Here is a 19,302-nt window from a genome sequence, read left to right on the forward strand (position 1 = left end):
GTACAAACATGTGTGCCCACTCAATAAACACTCTCTTTCATCATGGGCATTCACAACTAACTCTTGACTCCCTTCGTCATGGCCGTCCTGGCTGATAAAACACAACCCTTGAGCAGGCTTGCATAAAAGAGTTGGTGCGAATAAAATGAACACAGCATCAACCATACTGCATTTTTTTGTGTGCTGTAAGTGACCTAAACTTGTCAGCGGTATCACAGCGATTGTTTAGCACTTGGAATCAAAACTGCATTGGAGAAAAAAAAAATTACCAAGAGGAGATGCAAGTATGAAATAGTTCTGGGCATGAGACTGTAACTTCACCTTTATGGACGGCACATCTCCTTAATTCCCATTCAGTGCCTGGACGATGGCTATCAGTTCACATCGAGGTCATCAACAAAGGGAGCTAGAAGCATTTTATGCTGAATAGGTTAATTACCGCAGCATGATCTATATGGTTATCCATCCTGAGCATCAATCCAAAGACAGAACTAAATTTTGTGTCTGTACTCTTTTAAGCACTGAGACCTGGCATCATGGATGCAGGTAATGCTAGCTTCAGCATAAGCATATGCGAATTTTTGTTTCTCTCTTGCTGCAACATTTTGTCTCGAATAGCAGACTGTCTAGTCTTAACACTTTAATTGATAATTATCTGGTGACATGCAAAAGTACACACTTCAAAGCCTTCTGATATATATATCCATATTCACTCAATCAGTGCTGCTATAAGCCTCAGAGGAAGAATCATGGTTTTAAACCATTCAGTTCAGTTCAGTCGTTCAGTCGTGTCCGACTCTTCGTGACCCTATGGACCATGTCACGCCACGCTTTCCGGTCTCTCGCTATCTTCCTAACATCACATAACTTCATCTGCAGTGCCTCGAGGACGCCATCTAACCATTGCGTTCGCTGCCTACCCCTTCTCCGGCGACCCTCAACCTTTCCCAACATCAAATCTTTCTCCAGCGACTCCTCTCTTCTCATCAGATGACCAAAGTAGCTGAGCTTTAACTTTAGAATTTGACCCTCCAATGAGCAGTCAGGGTTTATGGTCGACAATATGGACTGATTTGATCTTCTGGCAGTCCAAGGAACTCTCAAGAGTCTTCGCCAGCACCACAATTCAAACGCGTCAATTCTTCGGCGGTCAGCCTTTTTCACAGTCCAACTCTCGCATCCATACATCACAACTGGAAAGACCATAGCACGAGTTATACAGATCTTGGTTGGCAGACTAATGTCTCTGCTCTTTACTAGGCGGCCAAGGCTAACCATTGCTCTCTTTCCCAGAAGCAGGCGTCTCCTAATTTCATGGCTGCAGTCTCCTTCCGAGGTAATCTTGGAGCCCAAGAAGAGAAAATCTGTCACAGCTTCCACTTCTTGTCCCTTGATGCTCCAGGACTTGATAGGGCAAGACGCTATGATCTTTATCTTTTTAATGTTCAGTTTAAGCCCAAACTTCTCACTCTCTTCTTGTACGCGCATCAGAAGTCTCTTGAGTTCCACTTCACTTTCTGCCATTAAAGTGGTATCATCCGCATATCTAAGGTTGTTGATACGTTTTCCAGCAATCTTCACTCCAGCTGAAGACTCGTCCAGAACGGCCTTCCTCATGAAGCACTCTGCATATAGGTTAAATAGGCAGGGCAACAGTATGCAGCCTTGCCTCACTCCTTTCTCAATCGGAAACCAATCAGTAAGACCATGCCCAGTTCTGACTGTGGCCTCTTGTCCTTCATACAGGTTCCTGAAGAGACAGATGAGGTGAATTGGAACTCCCATCTCTTGGAGAGCTTGCCACAATCTGCTGTGATCTACGCAGTCAAACGCTTTCGCATAATCAATAAAGCAAAAGTAGATGGGTTTTTGGAACTCTCTTGCTTTTTCCATGATCCAGCAAGGTTGGCAATTTGGTCTCTAGTTCCTCTGCCCTTGCGAAACCCAGCTTGCACGTCCGGAAGCTCCCGATCCACATACTGCTGCAGCCTACCTTGGAGGATTTTCAACATCATCTTGCTAGCATGCGAAATAAGTGCGATCGTGCGGTAGTTGGAACAATCTTTGGCACTGCCTTTCTTTGGAATGGGGATGTAAACTGATCTCCTCCAATCCTGTGGCCACTGCAGGGTTGTCCAAATCTTCTGACATAATGTATGCAGAATGTTAACAGCATCATGGTTGATGTTTTGAAGCAACTCAACTGGAATGCCATCAATTCTGCTAGCTTTGTTCTTAGCAAGGCTGGCTAAGGCCCATTCAACTTCACTCTTCAGGATGCCTGGCTCGAGATCAGTAATCACAACCGTCTTATGTTGGGTTTGCACATTCGGGTCCTTCTTGTACAGTTCTTCTGTGTATTCCTGCCACCTCTTCTTTATCTCTAAGGCTTCAGTGAGGTCCTTGCCTTGTTTGTCCTTTATCACGCCCAGCTTAGCACAGAAGCTTCCTTTGATATCTTTGATTGTCTTATACAGAGATCTTGTGTTCCCTAATTGGCTGTTGTCCTCAACTGCTTGGCACTGTATATTCAGGAAGGCATTCTTATCTCTCCTTGCTATTTTCTGAAAATCCGCATTGAGAACCTTGTATCTTTCTCTTTCCCCCATAACTTTTGCCATCCTCCTTTCCTCGGCTATTTGCAAAGCCTCTTCAGATAACCAGTTTGCTTTCTTGAATTTCTTTTGCTTTGGAACTACCTTAGTAGCAACTTCTTGTATTATATCACGAACATCAGTCCACATCTCTTCGGGCTCTCTGTCTTCTAGATCTAATTCTTGAAATCGATTCCTCACTTCCACAGCATATTCTAATGGAATTTGATCCAGATCATACCTGAAAGGCCTTCTAGTTTCCTGCGTTTTCCTCAATCGAAGCTTAATTTTGGCAACAAGAAGCTGATGATCGGTGCCACAATCGGCCCCAGGCCTTGTTTTTACTGCTTGTATAGCGCTTCTCCATCTCTGCTGGCAAAGAATATAATCGATCTGATTCCTGTACAGACCGTCCGGTGAAGTCCATGTGTACAGGCGCCTCTTGTGCTGTTGAAAATGAGTATTTGCTATGGTCAAGTTGTTTTCTTGACAAAACTCTACTAGCCTCTGCCCAGCTTCATTTGGCTCGCCAAGACCGAACTTGCCTATAATTCCGGATATTTCTTCACTCCCGACCTTAGCATTCCAGTCTCCTATGAGAAAAACGTCTGATGATGGGGTGCGGTCTAAAAGGCATTGTAGGTCCGCATAAAATCTCTCAACGTCAGCTTCTTCAGCAGTAGTGGTCGGTGCATAGACTTGGATAACTGTTACGTTGAAAGGGTGACCTTGGATCCGAAGTGAAATCATTCGGTCGTTTTTAAAGTTGTACCCCAGCACTGCTTTGCCCATTCTTCTGTTTACTATGAGAGCGACCCCATTCCTTCTCTTGGGTTCGTGCCCACAATAAAAGACATAATGGTCGCCGGAGTTAAATTCTCCCACTCCGGTCCACTTGAGCTCGCTGATACCCAAGATATCAATGTTCAATCTGTCCATTTCTCGCTCGACGACATCCAGTTTACCTTGCGTCATAGATCTTACATTCCATGTTGCTATGTGATATATCTCCTTGCAACATTGGACTTTCCGGTCGCTTCCCGACACATCCACAACTGAGCGTCCTTTTGGCTTTAGCCCAGCCACTTCATTCGTCTTGGAGCTACTAGGAATTGCCCTTTGTTCATCCCCAGTAACATGTGGGACGCCTTCCAACCTGGGGGGCTCATCTTCCGGCACCATATCATATATCATTAATGGTATTGTGACTGGTCATAGGGTTTTCTTGGCAGGAAATACTGGAGTGGGTTGCCATTACCTTCTCCAGTGAATCACATTTTGTCAGAACTCTCTGCCGTGACCTGTCTATCTTGGGTGGCCCTACACAGCAGAGCTCACGACTCGAGTTTCGCAAGCCCCTCCGCCACGACAAGGCAGTGATCCATGATCCAGGCAGTGACCATTACAAAACTTAAAAAATTCATACTTTCTAGCAACAATATGCTTTTCTAAAAACAAGGTATATAAAAACTGGCTGTTGTAATCAGAGGCAAAATAAGTAAAAGAAATGTAGTACTACATTTAAGATGGAAAATAGAAGAGGCTGTCATAGGAACAGGCACTCCTATACCTTAATAATTTATGTGCCATCACATGACTCAGTTCGGAATGACGTAGAGTTGTGGGCTTACTGTTGAGATGTGGTGATATATGCAGTGTTTTACACACAACAGCTTTCACATCCATGTGAACTCAGTGCCAATGTAAGCTTTAGAAGTATGGTTTTAACTATTACAAAAACTCATAAGCCACGTTTCAGCAGCAAGAATATGATTTTGCAAAAATGAGGTATACATAAGAACTGGCTCTTTTAAGCAGGTAGTAAAATTAAAATGCAATAATGAAACCTCTCAGGCAAGGTTGCCTGTGGTGCTACATTTAGAAGAAAAATAGAGATGGCTATGGAATGAAAAGGATGTAGCCTACCACTAAACTGTATTTTTCATACCGTCAAATGACATTCTGGAATTGGCATTGATGCTGGTGAAATGTCTTCGACCTTTTGCACGAGATAAAAGGGTATTCATCCTAACAAGGAAAAAAAAAAAATTAAAATCATAGGACACTTCGAGTCTGCAATGCAAATGATACCGAGTTAGCTGGCTTGCGAATGAGAAGGAATGAAAACATATTACAGAGGCCACCAGCTTTGCTTTCCTAGCGGTCAGAGAATCTATTCATACAGTGCAATAAAAGGAAAGAAGGTGGTGTCTGCCAAAAATGTAGAAATTTATTTGGCGTATTCAAGTGTCAAAAAGAAACTGGGTATTCAAGGGCTTGTAGAAGGATCATGGTAACTGCATTGCACAGAACATGATATGCTGTTCATTTGAAGGCTGTCTTTGAAATTCAGTGGATTTGCTATCCCACATGGATGACACATGGAATAGAGCATGAACTGCAGGCTCTTTTGCTATATACTAAAACACTGACACACTAACAAAATGAAAAGGAGCATCAAATCCCATTTGCCACTCCCAAATGCAAAGGATATGATAGTTACAGCTCCATTGTTTACACTGAACACAAAACTACACATACTAAGCAAAGGTGTTTTGAATGCTAGGTATGGGGCAACACACAGGCATAACTAAAGACAGCATTAGCATGGAAAAAAACAAAAAGAATAGCATTATTGCACATCATAGCACAGTTGTCATTGTTGTATAAATTAGCTTACAAATTGTATTGCCGACTACCCCCCCCACTCATGAAAACTCAATCCAAATCCTAAAATGATAATCCAAAATGCTTTAGCCTATCATTTCCTGCTCTAAGATACACAAACCCCAAGAATCGCCTATGTATCATGCTGCTGCTGTTACCCCCTGCTACAGTGCTCTAGTAGTAAAATGATTAAAATTTGTTGCTTCCTCGTTGTAGCACACTATGCATGCATGTTTTGGCAAGCTAAAAACTAAGTTTTTCTGGGCCGATTGTGGCAACTGTGCTGGCTCGGTAGCTATTATTGAGTTGTGTCTCACAAGTGGCATTTGGCAGAGGAAAGCGATTTGTTCACCTTTTTATCCGAAGGGCTACGCAACGTCTAACAAACGTATGCTGAAGTCTACCAAAGTCGGCTTGTAGGCGACCTCCTTGGTTCGGGCAGCTCGGCTGGTGGTGGCGCCACTTTGTTTAGGTTGAAGTGTACAGGAATGTTCCAGTACTCCGACTCTAGCTCGGTAGTCGGGGCTTCACTAAGTGCTTTCCGAAAATAGCCAGTGCTTCAGTCGAAAATGAGCGTGTACGACTCTCAACCCGACATAAGCGGCGATTATCAAGCAACTATAGTCAAAATATCACTCCGGTTGCAATGCTTTCTTTGCTTCCGCGGAGCCGACCGTTGTGCACGAAACATAAAAACTGGGCCGAAACCATGTGCTGCTAGCGAAATCTCGCACCACCTGGAAGAATCGCGGGCATCACGCGGTCCGTTCCAGATAAATTTGTCTTTGCGCATGCATCGTGGTCAGCAGTTATTGTCCATACCAATAGGAAATTGCTAAATTTCGAATGATTCGCGGGATTAACCGGCCATACAAGATGCCACACTCATGCAGGCTTTACCGGAAGCTAGCGGTTTATCTCCAGCATTACGGTATATTATTTTTAGAGTACTACAGAACAACTTCATAGATGGAAGGTTATCGGTTAACCCGCCTGACCCAAACCCAAAATAGGGCGAAACGACGAAATGTGCGATGACTACATTTTATTTATAAAATAAACATTTTGTACACATGCACTGTTATGCATCCTTATGTATATATTAACACCAGTATGAGCGTGGAATGCCTATAACAAGACAATTAACACAGAAACTTTTATTGGTCAAGTGTGTAACACAAAGGAAATGAACTCTTAAATGACATATACAGTTCAAATGAACACAATTTTTTTTTTTTTTGCCCCTCCCGCTTAGTCTACTTCCTCAATTGTGGGCCCGCTTCCTGCACCGCCTCCGGGTGCCGCGCCGGCACCAGCTCCAGCACCAGGGAATCCTGCACCGGGCATGCCGCCTGCCTGGTACAACTTTGCGACGATTGGGTTGCAGATCTGCTCCAACTCCTTCTGCCGGTGCTCATACTCTTCCTTTTCAGCAAGCTGCAAAAACAAGATCAGCACAAGTTAGTCACTGGGAAGAGCCAAACACAAGGGCTTCAAAGCAAACGGATTAAACGCAACACACCTGGTTGGAGTCGAGCCATTTGATGGTTTCCTGCACCTTGTCAAGGACCTTCTGGCGATCCTCGTCGGAGATCTTGTCCTTGAGCTTTTCATCCTCGACTGTGGACTTGATGTTGAATGAGTAGCTTTCCAGCGAGTTCTTGGCAGCAATCCTAGTTTTCTGTTTGTCATCCTCATCCTTGTACTTCTCAGCATCTTTCACCATCCGCTCAATCTCCTCCTTTGACAGACGACCCTTGTCATTTGTGATTGTGATCTTGTTTTCCTTGCCCGTGCTCTTGTCCACAGCAGAGACATTAAGGATGCCATTAGCGTCAATGTCGAAAGTAACTTCAATCTGTGGGACACCGCGAGGCGCAGGAGGAATGCCTGTCAGCTCAAATTTGCCAAGCAAGTTGTTGTCTTTGGTCATGGCACGTTCGCCTTCAAACACCTGAATCAGCACACCAGGCTGGTTGTCAGAGTAAGTTGTGAAGGTCTGAGTCTGACGAGTGGGGATGGTTGTGTTACGCTTGATGAGTACAGTCATCACACCTCCCGCAGTCTCAATGCCCAGGGACAGAGGTGTCACATCCAGCAGCAGCAGATCTTGCACCTGTTCAGATTTGTCGCCAATGAGGATGGCTGCCTGGACAGCAGCACCATAGGCTACAGCTTCATCAGGGTTGATGGACTTGTTCAGTTCCTTGCCATTGAAGAAGTCCTGAAGAAGCTTCTGGATCTTGGGAATACGTGTTGAGCCACCGACAAGGACAATGTCATGTACCTGGGACTTGTCGAGCTTGGCATCGCGGAGAGCCTTCTCCACTGGTTCCAGAGTGCTACGGAAGAGGTCAGCATTGAGCTCCTCAAAGCGAGCACGGGTGATGGTGGAATAGAAGTCCACGCCTTCAAAGAGGGAGTCGATCTCAATGCTGCAAGGAGAAGAAATACATACACAAACACTTGAAATCAGAACCAAAGACTGCCAAGTGCGCATGGTTTAGCACCAATTATCACTTTGTAATTATTTTTATGAAGATGCACTGTCACATACTAGTCTTCTGCCTGCTCACTGCCAAAATGTTAGATTAATTTATTCTGTTGCAAACGACGCCATGTGGTTCACCCGAGAGTAGAGCTCAGAATAATTTACTAGTGTGCACAAACATCGTACGGCACACTACACTTACACAAATTGCATAACCTGCCAAGTCAACTTATACACATACAGCAACTTCAAAATTAAGTGGTTGGAATATTCGCTTCAACAATGCTTTTTGCAAGCGCTAGGCATGAAGTCTCAATGCTGTTAACGATTTTACACTAATATCAGCCAAAATGACAAAACGAACGTTAATATACCTGGCCTGTGTGCTTGAAGACAAGGTGCGCTTCGCCCTTTCACAGGAAGTCCTCAGACGGCGGAGAGCCCTCTTGTTCACAGTAAGGTCCTTTTTGTGCTTACGCTTGAATTCCTGGACGAAATGGTTCACCATGCGGTTGTCAAAATCCTCGCCGCCAAGGTGGGTGTCGCCGGCTGTGGACTTGACCTCAAAGATACCGTCCTCAATGGTCAAGATAGACACATCGAAGGTGCCGCCACCCAAGTCGAAAATGAGCACGTTGCGCTCACCAGTGCCCTTTTTGTCCAGACCATAAGCGATGGCAGCAGCGGTCGGCTCGTTGATGATACGAAGCACGTTCAGTCCAGCAATGGTGCCAGCGTCTTTCGTGGCCTGACGCTGAGAGTCGTTGAAGTAGGCGGGGACAGTGACCACGGCATTGACGACATTCTTGCCCAAATACGCTTCAGCAATTTCCTTCATCTTGATCAGGACCATAGACGAGATCTCTTCCGGGAAGAATGTCTTGGTCTCACCCTTGTACTCAACCTGAATCTTCGGCTTACCCCCGTCGCTGATAACCTCGAATGGCCAGTGCTTCATGTCCGACTGAACGGCAGGGTCATCAAAGCGTCGCCCGATCAGTCGCTTTGCGTCTGGGAACAAAACCGAGCGTTCTAAATTAGGATCTGAACAGAAACAAAGCTGGCGGCCGCACTACAATGCACGTAGCACAAAATGCAATTCCAATTCGAAAAAAATATAAAATGAAAAAGCCCCACATTATCAATGAGCGTGGCGCAAAGAACGCTAATATTTTAGGAAGAAAAAAAAAACGCCGCTGAATGGAGCAGCATGGTAATTGCATACAGAAACGCCTTGTCAAGAGCTCCGAACGCAGACAACCCCGAGTCCTTACGCGACAAAGCAGATCACATTGTCATGTTCGCGCTTCGCCATCACAGCCGGGGTGGATCTCTGAACAAGAGGTGAACGCCACTATCTGCCATGCGGGCAGTAAAGAACCGTGGCTTAAAACGATGTACGAAGGGGACTGGCAGAATGGCCACTAGTTAACCATCCTGCTAATTTGCCTCCATATAATGTAGCACACGGTGAACGGGCCTGAATGCAGTACAAAGCACGCAGGCTTGCCACGAGGTGTGCACTTGCCGCCCAGGGCCGTAGCTTCCCGCCACGCTAAGCCTATCGCTCAATTACCGGCACCCTAATGAGCAGGCGCCCGATTACATGAAATACCAATATCATATGCTGATGAGCAGATGTTCTCCTAGAGCAAATAAAAGCGTCATACTCACCAAACACAGTGTTGTTCGGGTTCATAGCGACCTGGTTCTTGGCAGCATCACCGATAAGTCGCTCAGTATCCGTGAACGCGACATAACTCGGGGTTGTCCGGTTTCCTTGGTCATTGGCGATGATTTCGACCTTTCCGTGCTGGAAGACTCCAACGCAGGAGTAGGTCGTGCCAAGATCAATACCAATTGCGGGCACCTTCGCCATGCCTGCAACGAACAGCACGAAGAACGGATCGGTTAGGGCGTTTCCAACACTAAGATTCCAAGTTAAAAGAACTTGCGACGTGAAACGCCGCCAAAATCACGCCAATATTGCTACGGCGAAAACATACCTGTGTGTGTGAATTCCACTCCCGGGAATAAATATATATACAGGTGAGCTCGACGGACACACTTGCAACGTTCGACACGAGCAACTCTCACTACACAAAAAAGGCGACCGGTCAGTTTTATGTGGCGGCTCGGACGTGACGTCACATAGAATCTTCTAGACGGTACCGGTTTCGACCAATGGTAGCATGCCGTGTCTCTGGACGCTTTAGGTTTAGTAAGGCGACAAGAGACACACAAAATTGCATACGCACGTGACTGAATACCTCGCACCTGCACTGTGTCCTGTGGGGGCGCTGCGTTCAGTCTGACTAAGAACGAAGTTGGCCAGCTAAGCTTTTGGGCTCTAAAACGCCTCTCCATGCAAGTCTCGAAACGGCAAGAACGTTCGAGAAGCCGGCGTACAGCACAGCATTGTTTGCTCGTTATGCTTGTTTTTTCGCTTGGGATCTGCCCCAAGGACGCTTATTTCTAACGTCAGGCAATGACTGCTTATGAACGAAAGGTGCGAGTGAAACGAGAGCAATTTTATGCACACATTCACAGACAGAAGGTGAATTCGCCGGCCGCCCGGTTGGCCCGGCACCAAAACGTTGCGTTTGATTTTTTTTTTATTTTTTTTTCTCTCGTTCAAGCTTTTTTGCGCTGGCATTGCGGCTTCAGTTCTGTCTCTATCGCGTCTCACCTACTTTATGGTTTCGCATAAGTTAGCGTCAGACGGGAGGCCATGTTTCTTGTCCTTTTTTTTTTTTTTTCCTCTTACGTAACTTGTCGACCTGTTTGAGGAAAGGGGCGGAGACTTGAACCACGTGGCCTGGCCAGCAGCAGCGTTGGATGGCTGTCGCCGCGTGATCACCAGTGCGCCGACTATTTCTGTACGCGAGTAGCTGAGCTATAAATGACGTCAGCGTCATGCATGATCTGAAGGCTCAGTCAGCTATGTTACATGCTCGATGAATGAGACAGACATCCATCGTCGTCTGCAATTTATTGACGCTTGTCAGAAACGCCTTGTCCAAGGTACAAGAAAAAAAAAAGAAAAAAAAAAAGAAATTCAACCCCCGTCACGAAGTCGGGCTTTGGAATAACTGTGACACTAATATCCAAGATGGCTTGCCAGAATTCTCCGCTTTCGCGAGTCCTCTTCATCCTGTTAAAAAAAAAAGATTGTGCATGCGCTTGGTGAGAAGAACCAGAACAAAAACGTCCATTTCATCGGCCCTGAAGATCCAACTACCTCAAACGTAAGTTGTAATTGAAAGAAGTTTAAAAAATCGTTTTAAAAGGTACCTTTATCATCTACATTTGCTAACATATATGCAGTGTAATCCTAAAAACATACCATTGCTTCTAACACTGGGAACAAAAGATAATTCAGACCGAACAAGAACAGGTCAAGGTTTGTTTCTTTGCCTGTATAATCTCTTCCGTTATCATGAAATTGCTGTTGAGTGCGGCATTGGAAATGCACATCGATGCCTTCAGGTGGCCACAGTGAGCAAGCTATTTATGAATAGCAAATTTCAGCAATGCTGCCCAAAGATTACACAGCAAGACTAGCACAAGCAAACAGGGAATGGCAAACCCTGTAGGAGTAACACAACACAAATGAGCACAGAGTACTGACAGAAAATGGTTACGGCATATGGGGTCCCAAACCATACAGGTTATGAGGGCTGCTGCAGTGGAGGGCTGCAGATTAATTTCAACTACCTGGGGTTCTTTTAATGTGCTTAGAAAAAAAATCCCATTGAACTGTCAAGTGTGGTTATGTTTTGGAAACAGCCTGTTGCAAACATGCCAATTTGATGACAGTATAAAACAACCATGTAAAAACACATTGCTCTACCCTTGTAGAGCTCTATCGTACCCGTATCTCTGCTCTGCTACTATTCTCTGGTATACTGCTGAGGTGCCCAAATTGCTACACCTTCGCTCTATACCTTACAACAGAGGTGCCATTTTTAATCGGTACACTGGCTGTGAGGTGACTTCATGCCACAGGTTGGAAAGAGGCACCAAAAATACATTTCTGAAACCAAACAAAATGATGGCACTTAGTGCATAATTGGTATTGGCGCTTACTGTGTTCTTGCATCGCACATGGTGCATGCGTTGCTCCTACTGTAAGGAAGGTGCAGTGGCAAAAAAAAAAAAAAAAAGGTAAACGCAAAGGCATCAGTTCCAAGCTTACACATTCTTGTCAGTGGAAAATGGAAGATTAGCACAATAGAGAGAGGTGCATTAGAGGGGATGTCATAAAGAAGCAAAATAGAGAATGTGTGAAGAGATAAAAAAATTTTCATTCAATAATGCTGTGAAAAAGAGTTATCAAAGTGCAAGCTACGATATAAATACAAGTAGAAAGAGGTTTAAAAGAAAGCAACATTTATCTTAATGTTGCTTCCTTTCGCAACGTGCAGTGAATGACGGCAAAATTGTGGCCTTGTTAAGCATAGCTTACACCAGTCTTCTCAGATATTCTGTCCAGCTGCAAATTAAGTCGTAGAATCAAGCCAGCCTATTCTGGGAAACAGATGTGTTATAAATAAGCATTAATATTATTTTGCTTTCCAAATGTGGCACACTTGTAATATTGCTGAAACAAAGACAAACATTTTGAACATGTTTCTTCTCATACATGCACCACACCGAATTCGCTGAGACGTGGTCAAGTTATATATGACTGAAAATCTTGCTGTTTTGATTTCAAGAGTTAAACAGTGGCTGTGACACTAACGTTCAGTTCAGGTCACACGGGTAGTAAAACACTCCTATATATATAAATATTATATTGGTACTGCCAATATATATATTGGCATACCATATCATACCAATATATATATTGGTCCAGTATCATTTTTATTACAACTCTTAGACAGTCTGCCCCCAAAACTAGAATGAGAGTAAATAAACAAGCAGTCGTAACATTGCTGTTTATGCAAACATAGGCTCCTTCCAAGTGCTACACAGAGGCTGAGATGGCTGCATTAATGGAAAGCAACAACTGCACTGATATAATCTTGTCTAATCAGCACTATGAAGCTGCTCGTACCAGAATGGTGGCACATATAATGGTCCTGATACATTATCAACAGTATGCAAGTGTCCTATGTCCCGACATCTTTCAGTAAAACTACACACCAGCATAATGTCTATTTTGATATGTTGCTTCGAAATATGAAGTGGCAAAAATTCCATTCTATGTGTTCTTTTACTGCCTTTTTGTACTGTTTTCCACAGAATATGCTCAATAGCACAAAGTTCCTCAGTAACTTTGCATCGTAACTAACAGGACAGTGTGTTAGTTTGAAAGATGATAGAAATGACCAGGCTAGGCAAAGGTGCCAGGGACCGTGTGCAATCTGTGCAGGTTATGATCATCCACAGTGCGTGCCAAATGTGTTAACAGGCAGCATGCGGTGAGGCGCCAACTATTCTTTCCAACAGGCAGAGTTGAGACAGGATTACAGACAGGAACACTGCACAGCATGGTGTGAAATTTTTTTGCCATAAATAACCAACAATACCACCCTTTCTGCCAATGAAAAGTAAATTTTTTTCAGTCAGTCAGTGCTATGAATACTAAAGCGCCAAGAACTGAAACACCATGGTTATTTATTTATTTTTTATGTGTTATAAGTACACGCAAGTGTAGCATACTGAAAAATATCGAAATACTTTTCCTGCATTGATAGCATGATTATCACGGCGATAAATTCATGTGATGGCAAAATTCACGCACATGAAATGGAAGTAAACCAGTAAAGTATTCGTTGAAACCACATATCTAGAACAACAAACACTGTCCCTTTCTGGCCCAAGGCAACACTCATGATTACTTGGCCAAATATATTGCTTACAGACTTTGCAAAATGACCACCTGAAGCCATAATAAAGCTGTCTAAATAAGTATATGAGAAAAAAAAAAAAAAGAGCTGAAGAGAGTTCTGTTTTATGGCATATAAGTGACTTGGGCTTAGGCTATCATGTGCCAGCGGCATGCTAGAATTTGTTGGCTTTGTAAGAAATTTCTAATATCTGTTTAAAATCACACTGTTTAAAAGCTTGGCTTTCTTGCAAACATGAAAATGCATGACATGTGCACAAGTGCATTTTTAAGCAGTGTGTTCTTGGCAATAAATGCGGTTGCAAGTTTAGCGCCATGTGTGTCGTTTTCATCTTCATAGTCCCGTGTCCATGCGCTGTCTCATAAGAAAGGCTCATAAAAGTCCTAAGAGAGAGTAGGAAAGGCACACCACATCTTTTCTTCAATAAGTAAGCAAGGGTGAAGAAGTATATAGTATTCAGAATAAAACAATAGAAAATGTTTTTTTTTTTTTTTTTTTTTCCAGTTTGTCCAGCCTTGTGCATGAACATAAAATGCGATTTATGGTGACCATTCCTTCTTTTGAAAAAATAAAACTGAGTGTACGGTGTGTGTGTCTAATGTGAAAGCAACATAAAATTACTTGGTGCGTGCCTGACTCTCTGCCATGATAGGTTTGTGTAGCTTACAGTTACTTCAGTATTCCATTTAAACTGCCATTTATCTCTCAGCTTAGAATTTACAAATATAATTGCATCTTTGTAGTGAATGTGAACTTTCTTTTTTCCTATGTGTCGATCTTGTGCAGTATGATGTCGCCAATTAGTGATGTAACTGTGTTTCTATGGTGAAATAAAGTGAGCCTACTCAGAAAATCAGTGTAAATGATATGCTTCTTGTTCTCACTTCTTATTTTTTTTCTACAGCCACAGAGACTGCATTACACTCAGCAGTAAAAATGGATGTGCACTAATGTAGACATACTGTTTTTTTCCAACTGTTTTTAACAGAGACTAGCCAGTAAAGTAACAGAGATAAATAGTTTTTCTGTGTACTCGCACCCCGTAAACCTCAGTCCATGACTTCAAGGAGTGCAACAGAGATAAATAGTTTTTCTGTGTACTCGCACCCCGTAAACCTCAGTCCATGACTTCAAGGAGTGCCTGCTGGAAGTTAGAAAAAGAGGAAAACCCAACACCAATAAGGGCCCACAACAAAGCCGAGACAACTATACAGCATCCGTTATTTCAATAGCTGTTATACGTTAACATTAAGGCGGTATGCGAGGTGGTAAAACCCAGCTGGTAGGTATTGCACGAGACAGCGGGAAAGAAAAGTACCAACCAGGAAGTACGTATGAAAAAGAACTACGTTGTCTGCTGCGTCTATTCTATTATCTTACTTTTTTCCTTCTAGTAAGAGGAACATACGCTTCTCTGAAACTTAAAAGGGTTTGGGGCTACCATGATCATCTGTATGCATAAGAAGTCTTAAGTGGCCTGCGATGGTTTTCTATCTGCAGAAGTTGGTGGAAGGGAGGCAGCAAAGACGACGAACGAAGTGCGCTAAGTTTGGGCACACCTGTGTGCTTCTCCGCTGTTTTCGCAGTAGCTGCTCTTCCCACACAATCTCCACCTAGTTGAATCCTTGAAACTGCCCTTCAAAAACAATACAAACACAGTTGACAGAAACATATGCCTTAACACTAATCCGCACTATTCTAGGTTGTGCAAGTGTTGTGCCCGAGCGGAGTCTGTTACAGACTGATTTTGTTTCATGCATACGGTTGTTCAGGCTCGTGCTGTGGTGACGATAAAACCGCTGCAGCTGCTGCCACAACACTAAGTCATAAGTGTGTTTGGCGTCTGTGGAACATGCCAAAAGCTGCTGAACACCAAATGTTGATGGAGTTGAGCCCCTCTGTGGTCAATTTGTGCTAACATAGGCCGTCAAAATCCCTGCACGGGACAAAGCAGAGACGCGAAGTGACATTTCTTAGGTAGCATGTGGGAATGATACCACAGATGCAATGCAACAGCCAAGTCTGTAATGCACGGGTTTCAGTGGGAGCTTGAACAGGACTAGCTCACGAAAAACGTGGCAGCTGGGAACATAAACAGCAGGGTTGTACTGTGTAGTCGAGTCAACTTTTTAATCTTAAAAATCAATCAGTGTGAGCAATTCTCTGACACATTTTATGAAAACAGAGCTAGGAAGTGCAGACAGCTCGAAGAATGTAGAAACAAGAAATGCAGTTAAGACAAAATCACTAACTCTACGAAACATTTTTCAGTACCAGAGCAGCTGAGTGAGGATGTAGTTGCTGCCAACAGAGAAGTGAGATTCACAGCAGACCTGCAATGCCGACGGATCAGTACGCTCAACTTACGGATGAGTTGCACTCTTCACAGTTCCAGGTGTAGCCCCTCTGCTTAGGGCTTTTCCGCACAGGTGGGTAGAGGCATAGGAAGTGGTATCCCTTCTTACACTCATCACAGCTGCACCAAGAAAGCACAGTAAAATGAGCAAGTGTCACAGAGCCACCGTTCTTCACTCATCTCTGCTTCCTGAAAACCCCCCACTTTCTTTTCCGTAAGTGCCAAAGACCTTTATTGCAGCAAACAACGTCTGTGCAATACCGTGCTGATCGCTGCAACTTTATGCTAGTTTTAGCAGAGTGCCCCAGGTGAAAAGAATTACTTGGAATTCAATTTAACTGAAGGCTGGTGTTTATGCTGTGATCCTTCCAGTGAATTGTGCTTCTATTCCTGAAGCAAGCTAGCTCAATGTCTCTGTGAGATGACTGAAGTCCCTTACACAACGAGGTTTGTGCAGTCGCCTGGATTGCCACATCGTTTGCAATCCACCTTCAGGTCCCTGTCCAGGGGAATCCTCTTCACTGGCATACGGATTCCAGATACACCCGGAACAGCATCACCGAACTGCGTGGGCACAAAATGCAGTAAATGCGACACACAATCATTGTGCAAGGGTTATTTTATGAGACAGGTCTTTTCTTGACCCTTCTACGAATTGCACATGCCAGGCTATGCAGCACGGAATAAAAATGTCACATGACTGGTCCATCACAAAGGTTCACGTTAGCTGCACAATGCTCGCCAATAAAAAGGTCTTTTTTTACTGGTGCCATCTTTGCACCCAGGTGGAAAGTATGCAGAAAGCAAGATGGTAGTACAAGGGGCTGGACATAACCGTCCATAGATACAGCAAAATAGCAAACAATGCCAAGAGAGACCATTTACGAGAATTTCAAAAGCAGAAAGTGACCAAATCATGAGCAAAATCTCTATTGGGTGGTCTCCATGTTTCAAAGGAATGAAAGGAGTTTAGGCACCTTGGATTTTTGGGTTTGTGTTTTATCCTTTGTTACGATGTGTAAGACACTACTGTACACCCCTGTTTAATATAGGTTCTTCCTATACAAAAAACCAGTATACGGAATCGTGTACAGTATAAAATTTATTCCGGATTTTTCAGTACAGTATACACTTCTGTGTAACTTCAGTTTTTATTTCTTTATTTGTTTGCAAATACCATGTGAATTCTGAAATAAAAACGATGAAGGATGTTTGCTATATTTTAAATTTCAAATTTTTTTTTCTCGCTGATGAGATATTCGAAGGCATTTTTTTTTCTATATTATTCATATTCGATTTGCATTAGAAAATTTCAATATTTGCACACCCATATATATTTGCAACCTGTTTTACAGCCATATGCACATTTTAAATATAGGTGAATGCATAATCCCTTGAATAGAGCTCGTTTTACAAATCCTGGCTATTTCTATGCTGCCACGTTTAGCCATTGCAATGCTCTAACACAAATTTAAAGCACATTAAAGCACATGCCTATATAAAATTAACACCCAGAATTAAACTAACTAGCTTTTTATTTAACTTGCACAAGCTATTCAGATACATTTTTTGTGTCACTTGAATAAAAACGGCAATGTCACTTTAGGGGGTTAATTTATCATTCTAACATCACTGTAGCACCATAGAACACGCTTTTGGAGGCATTTCATGCTTAAATGCGATTGAGGATTCTGCTATCCACTCGTGCACCTGGTGCCTTGTTAACATCATGCCCTGACTAGTCCCACAAGCATTCCTAGCTGAGGTCAAGCGCCCTCACCGGTGTGGAGGGTTCACTCTTGGGAGCCGGTGTGGGCGTTACTACAGCTGGGGCTGCAGCAGCCACAGGAGCAGACTTGCGCTTGGCTCGCTTTGCCTTACGATAGGCCTGCATCTCGGGGTTTAGCCGACGCCGAGCCCGTGGCTTTCCCTGAGGCGTCAAGCCTCGCTGCCGCTTAGCTGAAGCTGTGCCCTGGGAAGGCACGTCTACCGGTGCTGCGGGGTTCACTGATGGCAAGTCGTTGCCAACAGTCGTCGCTGCTGGCGTTGCAGTGGTGGTGGTGGTGGCCACAGTGGGGGTGGTCGCAGCAGCAGCAGCAGCTGTGACACTGGGGGTCGTGCTAGGTGTGTCCGGTACTATGCAGGTCCGTGACTGTCGCACGCGGCGACTTAGACGACTTGTCTGCAACTGCACGGCAAAAGAAAACAGGTGCTCAATGTTGAACAAGCAACCAAGGAAAAACGCAAGAAATTGCCTAGGAAATGATGCACAGTGAATCCTCGCCTGTGAGGCTATGTGCATGAGATAGAAGTAAATACAAAGATGGCAGTCTACCCTGAATGGCTTCAGGTGTACAATGGCCTCTATGGGAAAAGTCCCATGTTAAAATCCCCCAATTTTTCGCTATTACGCGAAAATATGGCAGATTTAGGTATTTTTTACAAGATTGAGTTAGGAGTTAAGCCGCGTTCAGACTACGTGCGCAACGCACGTATCGTTCGTAAGGATCGTAAGCGTAAGCGCAAAAAACGTAACGTGTCTGTTCAGACTGCTGTCGTATTGAGCGTAAAATGCGGAACGTACGCAGCCAGCGTGGGCGTAAATGTCGGAGGACCCGCGACTTTTACGACTATTACAGATACGTCTGTTACGCGCGACCAATGCGCACAGCCGTTTCGGTTTTCCCTTTCCGGTCACGGGGCTTCCGGTCCTTTCAGATTTCGCGCGCAAACCACTAGTAGGCGACATCATCCAACGCTCCTACTCTGCTGCAGTGTCTCGGCTCGCCGGTGTTATTGGTGTTTTGTCGGTGTTTGTGTCTGTGTCGGTGATTGTGTCTGTCCGCAGCTTGGTCATGTGCAGTGCGGAATCTTCGCTGTGGAATTATCAGCCTCTCATAAAAAAAGTTTGGCAGAGGCCGGCTCTCTACTGTCTCTACTACGAGTAGCTGAAATCGCACAGAGAGAAGTGCAAAACGATGCCTGGCTGCAAATTGCCAGTGCGCTGAGTCAAAGTAGTAAGTGGTTTATCAATCCGTTTTTTCATGCGCGAACAAGCTCTCTCAACAAGCAAGTGTTTCCTCTAGTTTAGAAAAGTGAGGCTATGGAGGCGGGGGATGCCCGCTTCATCCCCGTGCATTCTCGCACCCCATCGGCTCCGTTGACAAGTGAGGAAACAGTTGGCCTCCAGCGAAAGGCCGATGCGGGGAGACGTTGCGGTCGGGCCGCAGAACGGAGCTGGTGCGGACTCGTCGAAGTTTGAAAGAAGCTCACCGTAAAAGAGAAAAACAAAACAGCATTTTCTGAGGGGGGACGAGGTTCCGCGGACGTTTGGACGTT

The 19,302-nt window shown here is 44.3% G+C and overlaps 2 protein-coding genes across 3 annotated transcripts in view; both read right to left on the bottom strand.

The window, feature by feature from the left end:
• Positions 1-6,403: 6,403 nt before the first annotated feature.
• On the bottom strand, positions 6,404-9,915 carry LOC146185705 (heat shock 70 kDa protein cognate 4). Its single transcript, XM_084606632.1, has 5 exons — positions 9,759-9,915; positions 9,427-9,633; positions 8,127-8,763; positions 6,784-7,696; positions 6,404-6,698 (listed from the first exon to the last, which is right to left on the bottom strand). The coding sequence occupies exons 2-5, from the start codon at positions 9,629-9,631 to the stop codon at positions 6,513-6,515; spliced, it is 1,941 nt and encodes a 646-aa protein (XP_084462758.1). The 5' UTR covers positions 9,632-9,633; positions 9,759-9,915; the 3' UTR covers positions 6,404-6,512.
• An 814-nt stretch (positions 9,916-10,729) lies between these two features.
• LOC146185706 (PHD finger protein 14) overlaps positions 10,730-19,302 on the bottom strand; it is a 33,816-nt gene continuing 25,243 nt past the window's right edge. The window contains exons 18-22 of one of the 2 annotated variants that reach the window (XM_084606631.1): positions 17,744-18,151; positions 16,403-16,527; positions 15,975-16,083; positions 11,842-11,880; positions 10,730-10,906 (exon numbers count right to left, since the gene is read on the bottom strand). In XM_084606631.1, the coding sequence (XP_084462757.1) occupies positions 11,878-11,880; positions 15,975-16,083; positions 16,403-16,527; positions 17,744-18,151 (645 nt within the window). In that variant the 3' untranslated portion in view covers positions 10,730-10,906; positions 11,842-11,877. The remainder of the gene's footprint in view (positions 10,907-11,841; positions 11,881-15,974; positions 16,084-16,402; positions 16,528-17,743; positions 18,152-19,302) is intronic. The other variant, XM_084606630.1, reaches the window with a different exon arrangement.

This window comes from Amblyomma maculatum, chromosome 6 (assembly GCF_055883805.1).
Source record: "Amblyomma maculatum isolate TAMU_Amacu chromosome 6, ASM5588380v1, whole genome shotgun sequence".
NCBI lineage: Eukaryota > Metazoa > Arthropoda > Arachnida > Ixodida > Ixodidae > Amblyomma > Amblyomma maculatum.